Raw genomic sequence first — 16,823 nt, 5'->3', positions numbered from 1 at the left:
TACTATTGTTGTTTATAATTTGTACAATTAACCTCCTTGTGGTTCGACCCCGGTCTTGCCGGGTTATTTATTACTTCGACACTCCTGCACTTGGGAGAAGACATCAATCTTTTAGTCGTGTCAATCATGTTAACAATGTATAATCTGATCGGAACCTTCTTTATGTGTGGTTTCCAATTGAATACTAAGAGTTTATATTATATTTGTTTAACATATCATCAGTGGATCCTCTAACCTTGACATTTGTTGTTATCATTATTTAATCTTTACGTTAATCTTCCATCTCAAAGTTCTCATCAACTTCTTTATTACTACTACTAGTACTACTACTACTACTACTATTTTTACTACTACTACTACTTCTTTTACTACTACTACTACTACTACTGTTATTGTTATTGTTATTGTTATTGTTATTGTTATTGTTACAGTTGTTGTTGTTGTTGTTGTTGTTGTTGTTGCATTGTTGTTATTTATAATTTATACAATTAACCTCCCTATGGTTCGACCCGGGTCTTTTCGGGTTATTTATTATTTTGACACTCCTGTATTTGAGAGAAGACATCAATCTTTTGGTCGTGTCACCAATGTTCTTTTGACTTTAATAAATTGATTATTACAACTAAAATGCATGCTAAAACATTGTTGTTGTTTTTTGTATGAAAAATAAAATATGATTTTTTAGCTTTGAGACATTTGGTTGTATTAATTAGTACTCAAAAGTGCATTTTTATCATGGTTGTATATCATCATTTTGCACTCGAAGTATCAATAACTTCTTAACTAAAACATGTTTTATAATAATATATCTAATAATATAAGATACCTTTAATTTGTGCTAAATGTTCATTTTAAATGCAGGCCTATCACATAAATGAAAAGATTGATTGATGACTTTAAGAACTTAAATTGCAAGGGCAAAGAGATGACCAAAATTAGAAAAGAGATGTCGGTGCAATCCAAACCGGAATACTGTTCGGTAATTGGGTCATATCTAGAGCTATAGATCTCAGATTTAGGTCTAATTTATATGGATGGAAAGGTACGATATAGGCCTACAACTTTCATATGGGGCCCAAGATCTAAAAAGGCCATTTTCAAGTCCAAATTGTAGCAACAACAAAGAAGCCCGAATCTGTCCTCCAGCCCAAGCACTGTTCAGTATTTTGGCCATATCTGGAGTTCTAGAAGTCCAAATGAGCTTAATGTTTTACACAAGAAAGCTGAGACAATTGCCTACAACTTTCATGTTTTCAAGTGGCTCTAATTTTGACGTTATCAATGATGTTTTGGGCAGACAAGAGAAGAAAAGGATTGTCACCAAGTCAAGAGTTGGCCACCCACTCATCAATTAGTCATCAAATCAATAGTTTCTAATTTTGGCCTATAAAAGGAGGCATTTGCCATGCATTTAGGCATCTTGATTTCCAGATCAAGATCATGCTCTTGCTTTCTCTCTTTGTATTTTTTATAATGTTTATGTTTTGCTTTCATTAATATCAAGTTTATGCCTTTCATTTCCTTTTCTCTACTTAGTTAACTTTTATCTTATTTATGTTCTTATTTTGTTTATCTATTTTTATTTGTTTCATTATGTCTAGCTAAGTTTATTATGTCAAGGTGAAAAGGTTACACTAATGGTGTAAGAATAAGTATAGTATAAACTTAATATGGACTTTAATGTTTGATACTAACATGTTTTATATTTGTTATCTTGTTCACTCTTTAATACTTTGCTTGTTAAATGACTAATCTTGATTTATGTTGTATAACACTTGGTACAACAAATGCTTGGCACTTTCATAGCCCATAATGTATGGTATAACCGACACCTGAGCTATGAAAGGAACTTGATTTGTTGTTAACATAAGTTATAATCATGAATGCTTGACGAAATTTACAAGTATTAGCATTAATATAATAAGATGACTAATGTAATCATGTTAACAATCTATAATCTAATTGGAACCTCCTTTGTGTGTGGTTTCCAATTGAATAATAAGAGTTTATACTATACTTGTTTGACATACCATTAGTGGATCCTCTAACCTTGACATTGTTTGTTATCATTGCTTAATCCTTACGTTAATTTTTCATCTCAAAGTTCTCATCAACTTTTCTTCTTTTTCTTTTTCTTCTTTTTCTTTATTATTATTGTTGTTGTTGTTACTACTACTACTACTACTAGTATTATTATTATTATTATTATTATTATTATTATTATTATTATTATTATTATTGTTGTTATTACTATTATTATTGTTGTTGTTATTGTTATTATTGTTGTATTATTGTTATTTATAATTTGTACAATTAACCTCCGTGTGGTTCGACCCCAGTCTTGCCGGGTTATTTATTACTTCGACACTCCTGCACTTGGGAGAAGACATCAATCTTTTCGTTGTGTCACATATGCACAAAAATATTTTTTCTTTTGAATTTTTTTGTATTTTCAAACATTGATCAAAACCGAGTATTTTAATACCAGATTTGTATTTTTATGGTGTATTTATTTAGAATGGGCCAACACCAGCCCAACATACAACAAAATTGGTCAGCATCGGCCTGACATGAAAACTGGTCGACACCAGCCTAACTTGAAATGAAACTAGCCAGCTCCAGCCCGGCATTGAAATGGTTCGGCACTGGCCCAACATGCAAAATGGGCCAAGGCTAGCCCATTATATTATCAATGGCTGCAGAACGAGAATTGCTCACGTTTTATATGCCAATAAAAGGTAAAAAAAACTAGACTTAGTAGAAAAGGAAAGAGACGTACCCGGAAAAAGGAGGTGTGGCTATTATCATCAGCAGTGTTATTGTGGTGGCTCATGGTGGTGCTCACAGTGGCAGAGGTGACAACGGTGTTGATGACAACTCCTCTATTTTTTTCTTCTTCCTTTCTCTTTATTTTTTTTCTTTTTTCCTTTTCAGATCTTTTGTTCTACTCCCTTTCTTCTATTTTTTTCTCTCTTCTGTTCTCTCTTTTCTCTCGGCCCTCGGTCTCTTCTTTTTTTCATCTCCTTCCTTTTTTTATAGGCAAAGATAGGGAAGGGATGTGGCTGGAGCGGCCACTGTGTTGCTGCCCCTCCACCACCCCTCCAACACGTGGAAAGTGAGTTATGTCGACGTCTTTTCAAAGTCATTGGGGGGAGGAAAGTTGGTTAGAAACGAAGGAGAAAAGAAAATCTTCTTACCCTATTCTTTGTGTGTCTAGGGGAAGAAGATGATGGTGTCGTTCAAAACGGGACTGTTTAGAGCTTCTTCTTTTTAACAGTGTATAAAACGGCGCTGTTTTGGACAAAACACGCTCTTTTATTTTTAAAAAATGACAAAATATGTTAAAGTTCACATTGGTCCTTAATTTGTAATTTGTTCAATCAAGTCCTAAATTGCAATTTTAATTTAAAAATCAATACAATTGCATCCCTGCCAAAAATCCAACAGTTGGTCGTCTTTTTTACTTTAGTCTTTGGTTTTAAATTTATGCAATTTAACCCTCAATTGAGCAATAAATTTTTAATTTTTTTTAATTTGGCTCTTAATTTGGTTCAATTGATGCCCCTCTATTTACACATCTTTTCCAGTTCGGTCATTAGTTTTGGATTTATTCAATTAAGTTCCTAATTGGCCATCAAACTTCAATATTTATGCAATTAAGCCCTTGATTTGACCAAATTAACTCTCAAAAATTATAATTTGACCCCAAAACTTTAATTTCTTCCAATGACAGCCCAAATTAACTCTAAAATCAATTTTTCTTGTAATAAAAAACTTCATAAATTCAATTAAACCTTTGATAAAATTTAATTGAATAGATAAACATTTAATTTTAGACTTTTCTTTCTCAAATTAAAATTTCTTTATCAACAGTGCTCTCATCAGTCAACAAAATACTGTCAAATTTTAATCCTTATAATTTTGAACCTCCTTAACCAACTTTTAATTATTTTTAAGGCACTTTGGCATCTTTTTTTACTGTTATATTTTTTTGATGATATTTTTTATTTTTTTGTATTTTATTATTTTTTAAAGAGAAAAAAAATATGAATTGGGGAATAACCCAAAAATGGGTTATGACACTAACCCACTGCTTCAAATCACAACAATACAGAGTCAAGCTATTTATATATGTATATATCCTCTCTAGATTTTAAAAGTCTCTTTAAGGTTTTTTTTTTTTTTTTACCATTGTTGGATGTAGCTTTTTTTTTCATTTTTTCCAGTACTTTTCTTACCTTTTTTGGTATCAAAATAACCTTATATCATGTTGATATCATAAACATCCACATACCTGGATGATTAAGTAATGTCAATATTATTTACACTGATATCATTAGTATCTACACACCCGGATGACTAATCAAGTAATTTTAATCAATTGTCCCATCCAATCTCATCCTTACTTTTCTTTTCTTTCTTTAGATGTATCAAACATTTAAACAAAAGACAAGCACAATTAACTTATCTAACTTAAAAATAAATAGGTTAGGTCTCATAATTATAGTCTCGTCTACACAACGAACAAAGTATCATTTTCCTAACCTTAGTCCTATTAAGATAGTCAACTATATATCAATTAACTTATCAGTTAATACTTTTTTAATAGAAAATCTAAAAAATAAAAAAAAGTTAAAATAAAGCATTAATAAAAAAAAAGCTTAATCTCAATTTTCTATGTAACTTTCAATAAGGTTTTAAAATATTCAGGAGTACTTAGACTTGTTAGCTGAAAATGCTCAAAATTGGGACACCGCGGGTACTTATGAGGCATCGAGTAAAACTCAACCTCATACATCTAGTGGAGGTATGTACAACCTTAGGGAAGATCATGACCTTCAAGCCAAATTTGCATCTTTAGCTAGAAAAGTTGAGGCACTAGAATTGAAAAAGAGTGGTCAATTAAAATCTGTTGAAAACATTGTGTGTCAAATCTGTGAAACAAATGAACACTCAACCAATGATTGTCCAACCTTGCCTTCTTTTAAGGAATGTCTCCATGAACAAGCCTATGCTTTAAAAAGTTTTTAAATGCCCAATCATAACCCATACTTGCAAACATACAATCCTAGTTAGAGACATCACTCAAATTTCAGTTGGAAAAGTGACAATGCATAAACTTCACAACCACGATTTCAAGCACACAATAATTTTACCATAATTTCCAAAATTCTCATGGATATGCACCTCCTTATGCTCCACCTCCTAGAAGAAATCTTGAGGAAACATTGCATGCATTCATTGAAAAGCAAGAGACAATCAATACTCAACTTGCTCAAAACATGACAGATTTTAAAGATACTCTTGCTAAATTAACATCTGCTCTTAGTTTCCAAGAGAAAGGTAAGTTTCCATCTCAAACACAACAAAATCCCAAAGGGCAATACAATGCAAATGCAAGTAGTTCCGGAAGCCAACATATGGATCAAGTCAAATCAGTCACTACTCTGCGCAGTGGTAAGGTTATTGAAAAACCCTCTCTTGAACCTTATGAGAAAGATGATGAGTCAATCTCTGAGGGTAAGGAAGGGGTTGATCTGAAAATTACAAAGAAAAGACTAATTCCCTATCAACATTTAAAAAGGAGTGGTCAATTAAAATATATTGTGTCATGACCAAATAAAAAAAAATCAATCACAACTCTAAAATCTTTGAAACTTTCAAATAGCTAAGGATCAATATACCTTTGTTGGATGCTATTAAACATGTTCCTTTTTATGCTAAATTTTTAAAAGATCAGTGCACTGTGAAAAGAAAACTGAATGTGAAAAGAAAGACTTTTTAACTTAACAAGTAAGTGTTATTCTTCAAAACAATAATGCTTTGAAATATAAAGACTATGGATAGATTAATGGAAATTGAATGATGAATACCTTGCTTTGTGGAATTTATAAATTAGTTTTCTATTTTGCCTATTATTATTATTATTATTACTACTACTACTACTATTGTTGTTATTTGTTATATTATTATTATCTTCAGAATAATAATACATTGAAATATAAAGACCCTGGTTGGCCTATTATTACTACTACTACTACTACTACTATTATTACTACTAATATTATTATTGTTATTGTTGTTGTATTATTATTATCTGTAATTTATACAGTTAACCGTCCTCTGATTCGACCCCGGTCTTGTCGGGTTATTTATTACTTCGACACTCTTGCACTTTGGAGAAGATATCAATCTTTTGGTTGTATCAATGTTACAAGTTTTGAAATGATTGGTCAATAACTTAGTATCTAAATAATATAAAGAAAACTCTGCCAAAATTTTAGAAAAATATATAGATAAAAAAAAATTGATAACTATGAATATATATCATATAATTTGAGTTTACAAGTTTGAGACTGTTACACAACATATCTAAAACTCGGTCTAATTTGATAGTGGAAGGCACATATATGACTTCTTTAGCACCAACCCTTTTGTCTTTTCTCTTAAGCTTTAGTTATTGAACATTCTAACTTTACATATAGAGAAAGCGGTTACTTGAATTTGTTTTACAAAAATATCACTACTTAATCCAGATATCATTTTATATATTTTTATTTAACCATTGTACCATTTCAATACCTTATCAAACTCTAATCGACCTAAACATTTAACACAAAATTGAATAATAGGTTCAGAAAATCCACATAAAATTTCATTTTAATCCAATAGTCAGGTTGAATTATATGCTTAATACAATAAAACTGGACATTAAGTAATTTTACACCAAAAATCTAAATTGTGTGTACTTTTTTATTTACTTAAATCATCATGATTTCTAAATAAATTCATTAGAGACTCCCATTTATGATCATAATAAAATATTCCTAAGAGTTTTTACTATTTTTAGTCAAATAGCATGATTATACATGTTGTTTATATCAATAATCAATGTTTGTTGCATGTAAGGTCACACATGAATTTATTTGGAATTTCATTCTATATTCTTTCTAAGTATTTACACTCTAAATATATAAACAAATCTCCTTTTGAAAAAAATTATTTTACATGACTGAGAAGATTATACAATTTATCACTAATTAACAATCTGTGTGCCAATTTTATTACTTTATTTCATCTGAAATTTAAGTTAAATTACTAAAAAAATTTATCTCTATTTATAACAATTTTCTTTTTAATTATCATTTCTCAATCAAAATTTACTATTTTTAGCACTGATTTATCAATTTTAGGTTGGGGGTTTAAAAAGAACCAAAGAGAAGGAAAACAAAAGAAAAGGAGAGGAGAGTGGTCCCCTAACATATCAGAGGCAAAATAAAAAATAATCCCCTGTGATCTAGTTTTGAAAAACTATCTTTAAACCCACAAATGATTTCACAACCACTTGTCTTTTTTAAGCTATAAAAAAGGTGTCTTTTGAAGCTCAAAGGAGATTAAAAGGGAGAAAAAAAACCATGAAAAAAAGAAAAAGTATTAAGAGAAAACCAATCAAACAAAAAAAAAGAAAAAATTATAAGGAAAAAAAATGAAAGATGATACCGTGAAGAAAAAGATCAAAATAGCTTTGAAGGAGCTACTTGAATCTATTCAAATAAAGCAAAAAAGACAAAAATTAGTTACAATCGTCTCTTGAAGGTGAATTACTCAACTTGATGGAGGGTAGAACTCATTGATAATACCCCACTTCTCTCCATTTTAATCTTTGATCCATTCATTCAAGTGTTAATCATAATGCTTTTGAATTTATTTGATCATATTTTTTAGTTGTTTTTGCATACATTTCCAAGTTGCTTTAAAAGCAAGATGTAATATGATTGTTTATTCTTATTGTTAATATGGTGTTTTTATAATGTTTAATAAATGATGAATAATATGTTTTTAATGTTCGAATATTTATTCTTGATGTATGAAAAGCATATGTTATGGTTTGATACTTATATATAAAAATAGGACATATAACAATACTTTGTCATTCTAGTGTTTTTGTTTAGTTTTGAAAGTTCATGTAGGTCATTTTGATGTTAATATTTTTTTTTCATGTTAAATGAGCTTTTGGATTGATAAAAACAATATATGTGTATGCTTGTATGTTGATAGTAGGTTATAAGTTTTGAATTCTATTCATTTTAAGGTTTACATGTTTATTGTTTTTTTTTTAAGGCTTAAGCATGTGTAAATGAATATATGTTACTTATATGTATAGGTCATAGGCCTTTATTCTGGTATATTTTCTCAATTTTAGCACACAAATTGCTCTGGGTCCATGACTTCCATGTTGTTTTGATCAATTATTGATTTTTACATATGCTTATAAGTTTGTTGATCATTAATATAGAATCTTAAATGCTCAAAATCACTAAAATGTTGACATTTAATTTTTGATTTTTTATTTGTATTTTTTTTAAATCAAATAATCAAGATGATTAGTTATTTATTGTGATAATCTAGCCTTAAAATTTTGCTTCAACAATGACTTTCCATGTCTTATGTTTTTGACTTTGTGAAATTTGATATTAAATTGATTATGTGTTTCTATGTTTATGTTAAATGTTATTTATATTCTTGACAAATTTTGAGTTTTAATCCATTTCAATTTGAGAATTAGAAAAAAAAAATGTTTTTGTCTTGTTTAATCGATTTTCATTAGTTTAGGTCCTTGTTTTCTTGTTTGTGGGTTAAACCCACCAAGCTTAGCTCAAATGATTTAGCTGATCCATAAAACTTTAAAGTCTTGTTTAAACTGTCCTAATTTTTTAAGAAAAAAACCATTTTTCTTTTCTTATGCAATGTTTAGCAAATACACTCTTAGTCCTTAATTTCCATTTTTCTTCTTTATATTTTTGATTTATTATCAAACAAACCCCAAATGATTTCCAAGAATTCTAAAAATAATTCAAGGACTGTTTTAAAATTATTTGTTAGTCCCTTTCATGTTTTTCAACCATTTCATTTAATATTTGAGCTGTAAATTTATATTATAAGATACTAACCTAGTATTAAATATACCTGTTTTTCTTTAAAATTTCATTAAAAATCACAAAAAATCCAAAATTTCTTATATAATAAATATAAATAAAATACATTTTTATTTGTGTGCATACAACCAAATTTTAAAAATTTTCATGAATATTTTATAAAAAAATAAAAATTGCATTTTATCATACTTTGAAAAATAAAAAAATCAATTAATATTTATTATAGATAATATTTTATTAAGAGTATTTTGTTATGCTCTACTTAGTGTACCAAGATAAGAAAATCATTAAGAAAATAACTCACTATTTATCATGCTAAATCTAATACTTATTTCATCATAGCAATAGATAGAAAATAATAATTTTCTAGAGCCATTAAAAATATTATATAACTTAGTTTTACATTTTAATATAGATTTTGGAATCTCCAATCAACTAGGTGTGATTACCATCATTATAATATTTTAACTTTATAAGCTTTAAGTTCATTCTCCTTAATGAATTGTACACATGCTCTCATAATAAATCTTTAGTTAATAGATCCATAATATTTTATTTGACTTTAGTCAATTGAAACAATTCTATTTAAGAGCTAATATTTAATGATATTATATCTATAATGTATATGTCTAGGCTTACTATTATACATATTTTTAGCTAGCATGGAATATTCTCTAAAAAATTTTAAATTCATTTAGCTTTTTCTCTGGCATTATCTAAAGTAATAAACTTTTATTTTATTATAAATCTTATAATATATATTTACTTAGAGAATTTCTATAATACAATTACTTCACCAAGTATGATAATATATTAATTTATGGATTTTGAATCATTAATGTCAAATTTCTAATTAAAATTATTATATTTTTATAGTACTAATAGGTAACTAACTAGTATAATATAGTTTATAGTGTAAGATATACATTAAATATTTAAATATCTTTTTTATCGCCTTAATATTAAATTCAATTGCAAATCCTATTGATCTCTAATAGCATTCTCTAATATATATATATATATATAAACGTTACCTTTTCATGTTTTTGGAAGTATAATGAAGTGAATTGGAGATTTTTTTGGTGAGATAGATATAAAAAAAAAACATATATTTGTAACTTTTAATGAGGTGTGGCTGTGCTTAAGATGAAATTTTGTATCTACCATCCCATCCCCAAACACACGGTCTCTTCCCCAAAACGTAAACTCATTTACAGGTAAGGATCAGATCTGTTAGAAGGAGAATAGACGAAATGGATTTGGAATCTGTGAGGAGATACATAGAGAAAGGAGGACATGAAGATGACAAGAGAGCATCAAAAATTGAAGAAATGCGATTCTTTGAAAGTTTCGTAATGGAAGGCCTTCATATTGATCTCATCGAACCTGGGCGTGTTGTTTGCTCCATGAAAGTCCCTCCTCGTCTTCTGGTAACCACTTCAAACCCCAAACTCGGTGCTTTATTGCTATCAACCTATTGAAATGCATAATCAAGGATCTCAAGATGACTCCTTTTGATTCTTGGGACAACTTCCACGGCGGACTATTGTTTTCCCTTGATTGGTTTTGACAACAGAACTAAGGCAAATTAGAGAAATGGTTAGATTACCCTCCATTTAGTTTGGTCGTTCAGACAACTCATGATGACCAAGAGAAAGTTGAGATTTTTTTTTATGTCTGCTCTTTAGGTAGGATTTTTTTTTAAGTAATTTTCTTTATATTCTTGTTTTGAGATAAAATACTAAACAGTTCGTAAATTTGTTCCATAATTTTAAGCCAAACAATGGTTTTATCATTTTGGTTTTAAAGGGTGTTGCTGATTATTGGGGTTTTTCTTGATGGCTTATTGTGAAGAACGGCAGCGATTGCTTGCATGCTGGGGCTATAGCAATGCTGGTTGATGTGGTAGGGTCAGCTGCACTGGTCGCAGCAGGAGTGTTCTTAACAGGAGTTTCTGTGGAAATTAATGTTTCATACTTGGATGCTGCTTATGCTGATGTGGGTATCATTCCCTCCTCGCTATTTTTCGATAATCGTTTCTTTGTGTTAATTTTATTTCTTCAATACAATTGATAGCACAATTCCAACCATAATTTCTTGAATATTTAACAGAGTGGATAAGGAAATCTTTTTCAAATCAAAGAATTGTTAAATGCATTTTATTATGGATAAACATGTTGACTTACCTATGTCTGTTGTTTCTTTTGGTAACGGTGTCCATGCTAGGCCTAATTGATGAAGAATTTGATTCATATTGCTATCAATTTTATCTGAAACGCTATCAAACTTAGATGTAGCAAGCCGTAGTAGATTTCTAAGTTTTGAGGTTGCTTACGTTTAATTGCAGCTGCCATCACATGATTTCTGTCACTGTCAACTCACTTTGGAGTATGATAAGTTGAAGTTGGAAATTGTATTGAAGTTTTTTGTGCAACGTTTTATTTATTTGATTAGATGAACTATTAGGTCCTTTCTATTTGTTGACGAGCAAGAAGTTTTGGTCAAGATGGAGTAAGGGAAATCTCAATGCTGATATGTTGTGTTGATTCCATTCATCATAGCAGCTGTGTATATGTGTGGATGTTCCATCGTACATGTAAAAATTACTGAATCGTAAACAACGTTTGACTTGCCAGTCTTACGAAGTTTTCTGTTTCTGTTCATTCAGGAAGAAATCGAGATTGAAGCCAGGGTTCTACGTGCAGGCAAAGCTGTTGGATCTGCGAGTGTTGATTTCAGGAAGAAAAAGAGTGGGGCAATTATTGCTCAAGGGCGTCATACCAAGTACCTTCTTATTTCTAGTAAGATGTAAACGGCTTGCAAGTCTTTCGTGGTAGTTCGTTCTCGAGAACCAATAATGTATCACTGAATAACGCATCAAACACTGCTGCACATTCTCTGATAAAAATATTTGTCAGATGAGTTGAATGATGGAGAGTTTGCCACTCTGACAGCCATGCTGAGCATTGTCTTCCTCGCATATTGTTGCAGCTCCTTTCCGAATTTCTCCTGGAGTTGAAGACCGCATTTTCTATGCAATGCAAGGATTTTATTTCATAAATTAATGAACTGAAATATAACGTCGATTGTGTATAGGCTACTCATCAGATATTGGACAAGGAAAACAGTTTAGAACATCTTCTTCCTATGATTTATCCACAGTATAGCTGGCTTTAACCTTACCTGCCTGAAGTACCTTTGCAGAGTCTATGATGCACAACACCTGATGAGAAATGGTTCCCCTTGTAGCATTTTGAATGTTTTCGCTGCAGCAAGAAGGTGATTTGAGAGGGTCTTCACTCCCAAGGCTGGCAAAGTGAACAACTTAATTATAAAGAGGGTAAAGAAAGATGTAATTGCGGGGAATTTTATTTTGTTAAAAATCCCTTCATTTCTCTGAAATCTTGGCACCAACTTGTAAATACATCACTCTAAGATTACCATAAATACACAAATTTATTTTATATTTTAGTTTTTGTTGCTTTAACTATGTAAGCTGTAATAGTTGCGAAGAACCCTTTATACCCAAATTGGTCGAACAATTTTGCCCCCAATATTACTTTGCATTCCCAATTTCAAGCCTTGCATTTGAAGCTAAGAATATTTAAGACCCTCAAGAATAGTTAAAAAAACTATGTTAAAAGCACATATGGCCTGCACAAAGATTTTAGAAGGAAAAAATAAATTACTAACTTGATAAAAGAAAAGGTATATGATTAATAGGAAAGAAATAAAAACAAATTAATTGAAATTTACTTACATTATATGAAATTAATTACAATAAAAAAAATCACCACGAACAAACTCCTCACCTAATTGAGTCCTCTTAGTTATTGTTAATTGGGTTATCAATAATATAATTTTTACTTTTCCTTTACCATGTATTTGGTATTTTCCTTTAATTAACAAAAAATTTATGCCAAACAATATAATTTTGGAATCCTAAAAAAAAACAAAAAAAATAGTAGGCAAAAACCCAAAAAGTTAAAAAGGAATATTTATATAAGAATAATTTTTAAAAAAATATTTAAGATTGCATTGTGTTCTACTGTTTATGCGTTGTGAGTGCTTTCCCCATGGACTGTGAGTGCTTTCACTATGCACTATACTATTTGATATAGGTTTGGTTGCAAGGACACAGCCTAAAGACAAGCTACCTGGGGTTGCTGCCCCCTAGCGCTCGGTCTGCCCGACCTTAAGGCTGGGGGCAGACCAAAGCGCTAGGCGCATTGCCACCTGGTATTTGATCTGCCTAGCCTTGGGCGCTAGGGAAGACCAAAAGTGCATGTAGCGCTTTGGTTACCACGTCGACGAACAGGTCGTCTAAACATCACGTGACACTTGATTTTTTTTTTTTTAGGTGCAGTCCAAGCGTCATATGGCTTTTAAGCTGCTTATATTTTTAGTATAATTGTATTAAATATTTTTTTAGATTAATTAATGTTTACAATATTAGTGGTAAAAATATTATTGTTTTTTTGTTAATATTATTTTTTTAGTATAATTAATATTAAAAGTATTATTATATTATTTCTTAATATATTTGTTTAGTATAATTGATAGTATTGGTATTAAAAATATTATTATTATTTTAGTCTAATTAATAATATTGATATCAAAACTTTTATTATTTTTTTTATTAATATTATTTTTTAAGTATAATTACTAGTATTAATCTCTAAAATATTATTATATTTGGTGTTATAAATAATATTATTTTTATAATAATTCATATTGTTGCTACTAAAAATATTATTATTTGTATTATAAATATTATTATTTTCATTCAAATTTATAAGAGTATAAATATTATTATCATCATTAATAAATTTTAAAGAACTGTCATTACTATGAAAAAAATCATGTTCGGACATGTGGCACTTGACATACTTCATCTGCGTTGCAATCCAAGGGTCAAGTAACGCTTTGGCTTGGGCATTGCTAGGCATGACCCAAGGCTAGCCTTAGGCCTAATAGAGCAAGATCCAAAATACCATTAGATCCTGGTCGCAGGTAGACCAAGCACCACATGGCGCTTTGTCTACACCACTCCAAGAAGGCAGCACAAAGCCACTTGACGCCTGGTCTCTTTCTGTTTGGGTGCACGTCAAATACCACGTGATACTTGGGCTACCTATACTTTTAGTATAATTAGTATAATTAGTTTTTAGAGTATTAATAGTAAAAATATTATTGTTTGTTTCGTTGATATTAGTTTTTTTAGTATAATTACTATTAAAAGAATTATTATATTTTTTCTTAATATATTTTTTTGGTATAATTGATAGTATTGGTGTTAAAAATATTATTATTATTTTAGTCTAATTAATAGTGTCGATCTCAAAATTATTATTATTATTTCTATTAATATAATGTTTTAGTATAATTAATAGTATTAATCTCTAAAATATTATTATATTTGGTGTTATAAATAATATTATTTTTATAATAATTCATATTTTTACTACTAAAAATATTATTATTTATATTATAAAAAATTTAGTATTTTTATTAAAATTTATCAAAGTATAAATATTATTATCATCATTAATAAATTTTAAAAAATAATTATTATTATGAAAAACCCACCTTAGAACACGTGTCTCATGAGTTCCCTCATAATGGCAGACAACCTAAGCGCCATGTGGTGCTTGGCCTGCTTCCTCTATGATGCAGTACAAATACTAAGTGGCATTTTGGATTAGGTCCTCCTAGGCATGATTCAAGGCTAGCTTTAGACTAGACAGGGCAAGACCTAAATATTTTTATAATAATTCATGTTATTACTATTAAAAATATTATTATTTATATTTTAAATATTATTATTTCCATTAAACTTTATAAGAGTATAAATATTATTATTATTATTATTATTAAATTTAAAAAAATCGTTATTACTATAAAAAAAAACCATGTTAGGACACATTGCATTTGGGTTCACTCCTAAGGGTAGATAGCCTAGGCGCCACGTGGTGCTTAGCTTGCTTCCTTTGTGTTGCAATCCAAGCACTAGGTGGTGCTTTGGCTTGGATCTTGCCAGACATGGCCCAACGCTAATCTTAAGCCTGGTAGGGCAGTACCTAAAATAACATTAAGTCCTGGACGCGGGCAGATAAAGCACCACACAACACTTTGTTTGCACCATGCCAGGTCAACAATGCTAGCTGACGCTTAGTCTGCTTCCTCTTGGTTACAGGCGAAGCGGCACATGGCGCTTGAACTGCCTATACTTTTAGTATAATTACAAATATTATTATTAAAAAAATTATTATTAGTTTTCTTAATATTATTTTTTAGTATAATTACTATTGAAAGAATTATTCTATTTTTTCTTAATATATTTTTTTTTGTAAAATTGATAGTAGTGGTATTAAAAATATTATCATTATTTTAGTCTAATTAATAGTGTTGATCTCAAAACTATTATTATTTTTTCTATTAATATAATTTTTTTAGTATAATTAATAGTATTAATCTCTAAAATATTATTATATTTGGTGTTATAAATAATATTATTTTTTATAATAATTCATATTATTGCTACTAAAAATATTATTACTTGTATTATAAAATTTTTAGTATTTTCATTAAAATTTATAAGAGTATAAATATTATTATCATCATTAAAAAATTTTAAAAAATCATTATTACTATATAAAACAAAACCGCGTTGGGACATGGGACACTTGGGTTCCCTCGTGAGGGTGGACAACTCAAGCACCATGTGACACTTGGCATGCTTCCTCTACGCTACAATCCAAACATCTAGAGGCGCTTTGGCTTGGCCTTAGGCCTAGCAAAGTAGGACCCAAAATAGCATTGGGTCCTGCCCGCAAGCAAACCAAGCTCTATCATATGCCCACAGGTAAGCCGCCTAAACACCGCATGGTGTTTGGTTTCTTTTCTCTTGGGTGCAGTCCAAGTGCCTTATGGCGCTTAGGATGCCTATATTTTTAATATAATTGTATTAAAAATATTATTTTTTTAGTATAATTAATATTTAGAGTATTAATGGTAAAGATATTATTGTTTGTTTTGTTGATATTATTTTTTTAGTATAATTAATATGAAAAGAATTATTATATTATTTCTTAATATATTTTTTAGTATAATTGATAGTATTGATATTAAAAATATTATTATTATTTTAGTCCAATTAATAGTGTTGATCTCAAAACTATTATTATTTTTTCTATTAATATTATTTTTTAGTGTAATTAATATTATTTTTATTTTGGTATTGTCATTAAAATTTATAAGAGTATAAATATTATTAGCATCATTAATAAATTTTAAAAAATTACTATTACTGTGAAAAAAAATCACATTGGGACATGTAGTACTTGGATTCCTTCCTGAGGACGGACAGCTTAAGCGTTGCAGTCCAAGCATCATAAGATGCTTTGGCCTAGGCACTGCCAGGCATGGCCTAGGACTAGCTTTGGGTCTAGCAAGGCAAAATCCAAAAATAGCATTGGATCCTGGCTGCGAACAAATGAAGCGCTATGACACGACTAAAAGATTGATGTCTTCTCCCAAGTGCAGGAGTGTCGAAGTAAAAAATAACCCGGCAAGACCGGGGTCGAACCACAAGGAGGTTAAGTGTATAAATTATAGATGACAACAACAACAACAACAACAACAACAACAACAACAACAACAACAACAACAACAACAACAACAACAACAACAACAACAACAACAACAACAACAACAACAACAACAACAACAACAACAACAACAACAACAACAACAACAACAACAACAACAACAACAACAACAACAACAACAACAACAACAACAACAACAACAACAACAACAACAACAACAACAACAACAATAATAATAATAATAATAATAATAATAATAGTAATACTAATAATAATA

The 16,823-nt window shown here is 29.6% G+C and overlaps 1 protein-coding gene across 1 annotated transcript; it reads left to right on the top strand.

The window, feature by feature from the left end:
- Positions 1–10,071: 10,071 nt before the first annotated feature.
- LOC105111809 (acyl-coenzyme A thioesterase 13-like) lies at positions 10,072–12,073 on the top strand. The gene is made up of 3 exons (XM_011007271.1): positions 10,072–10,366; positions 10,791–10,934; positions 11,605–12,073. The coding sequence occupies exons 1-3, from the start codon at positions 10,190–10,192 to the stop codon at positions 11,746–11,748; spliced, it is 465 nt and encodes a 154-aa protein (XP_011005573.1). The 5' UTR covers positions 10,072–10,189; the 3' UTR covers positions 11,749–12,073.
- Positions 12,074–16,823: the final 4,750 nt, after the last annotated feature.

Source organism: Populus euphratica, unplaced genomic scaffold, assembly GCF_000495115.2.
Source record: "Populus euphratica unplaced genomic scaffold, PopEup_1.0 scaffold311.1, whole genome shotgun sequence".
Lineage (NCBI taxonomy): Eukaryota > Viridiplantae > Streptophyta > Magnoliopsida > Malpighiales > Salicaceae > Populus > Populus euphratica.
The sequence above is the reverse complement of the archived record's forward strand: the minus strand, read 5'-3'. Positions and strand labels throughout refer to the sequence as shown.

What these genes read in the sequence shown, in the direction of transcription:
- LOC105111809 (XM_011007271.1), top strand. Translation starts at nt 10,190, where the DNA reads ATGGATTTGGAATCTGTGAGGAGATACATAGAGAAAGGAGGACATGAA. An exon ending in AAGTCCCTCCTCGTCTTCTG is followed by an intron (nt 10,367 to 10,790) that starts GTAACCACTTCA and finishes CTTATTGTGAAG; the next exon opens with AACGGCAGCGATTGCTTGCA. An exon ending in TGGATGCTGCTTATGCTGAT is followed by an intron (nt 10,935 to 11,604) that starts GTGGGTATCATT and finishes CTGTTCATTCAG; the next exon opens with GAAGAAATCGAGATTGAAGC.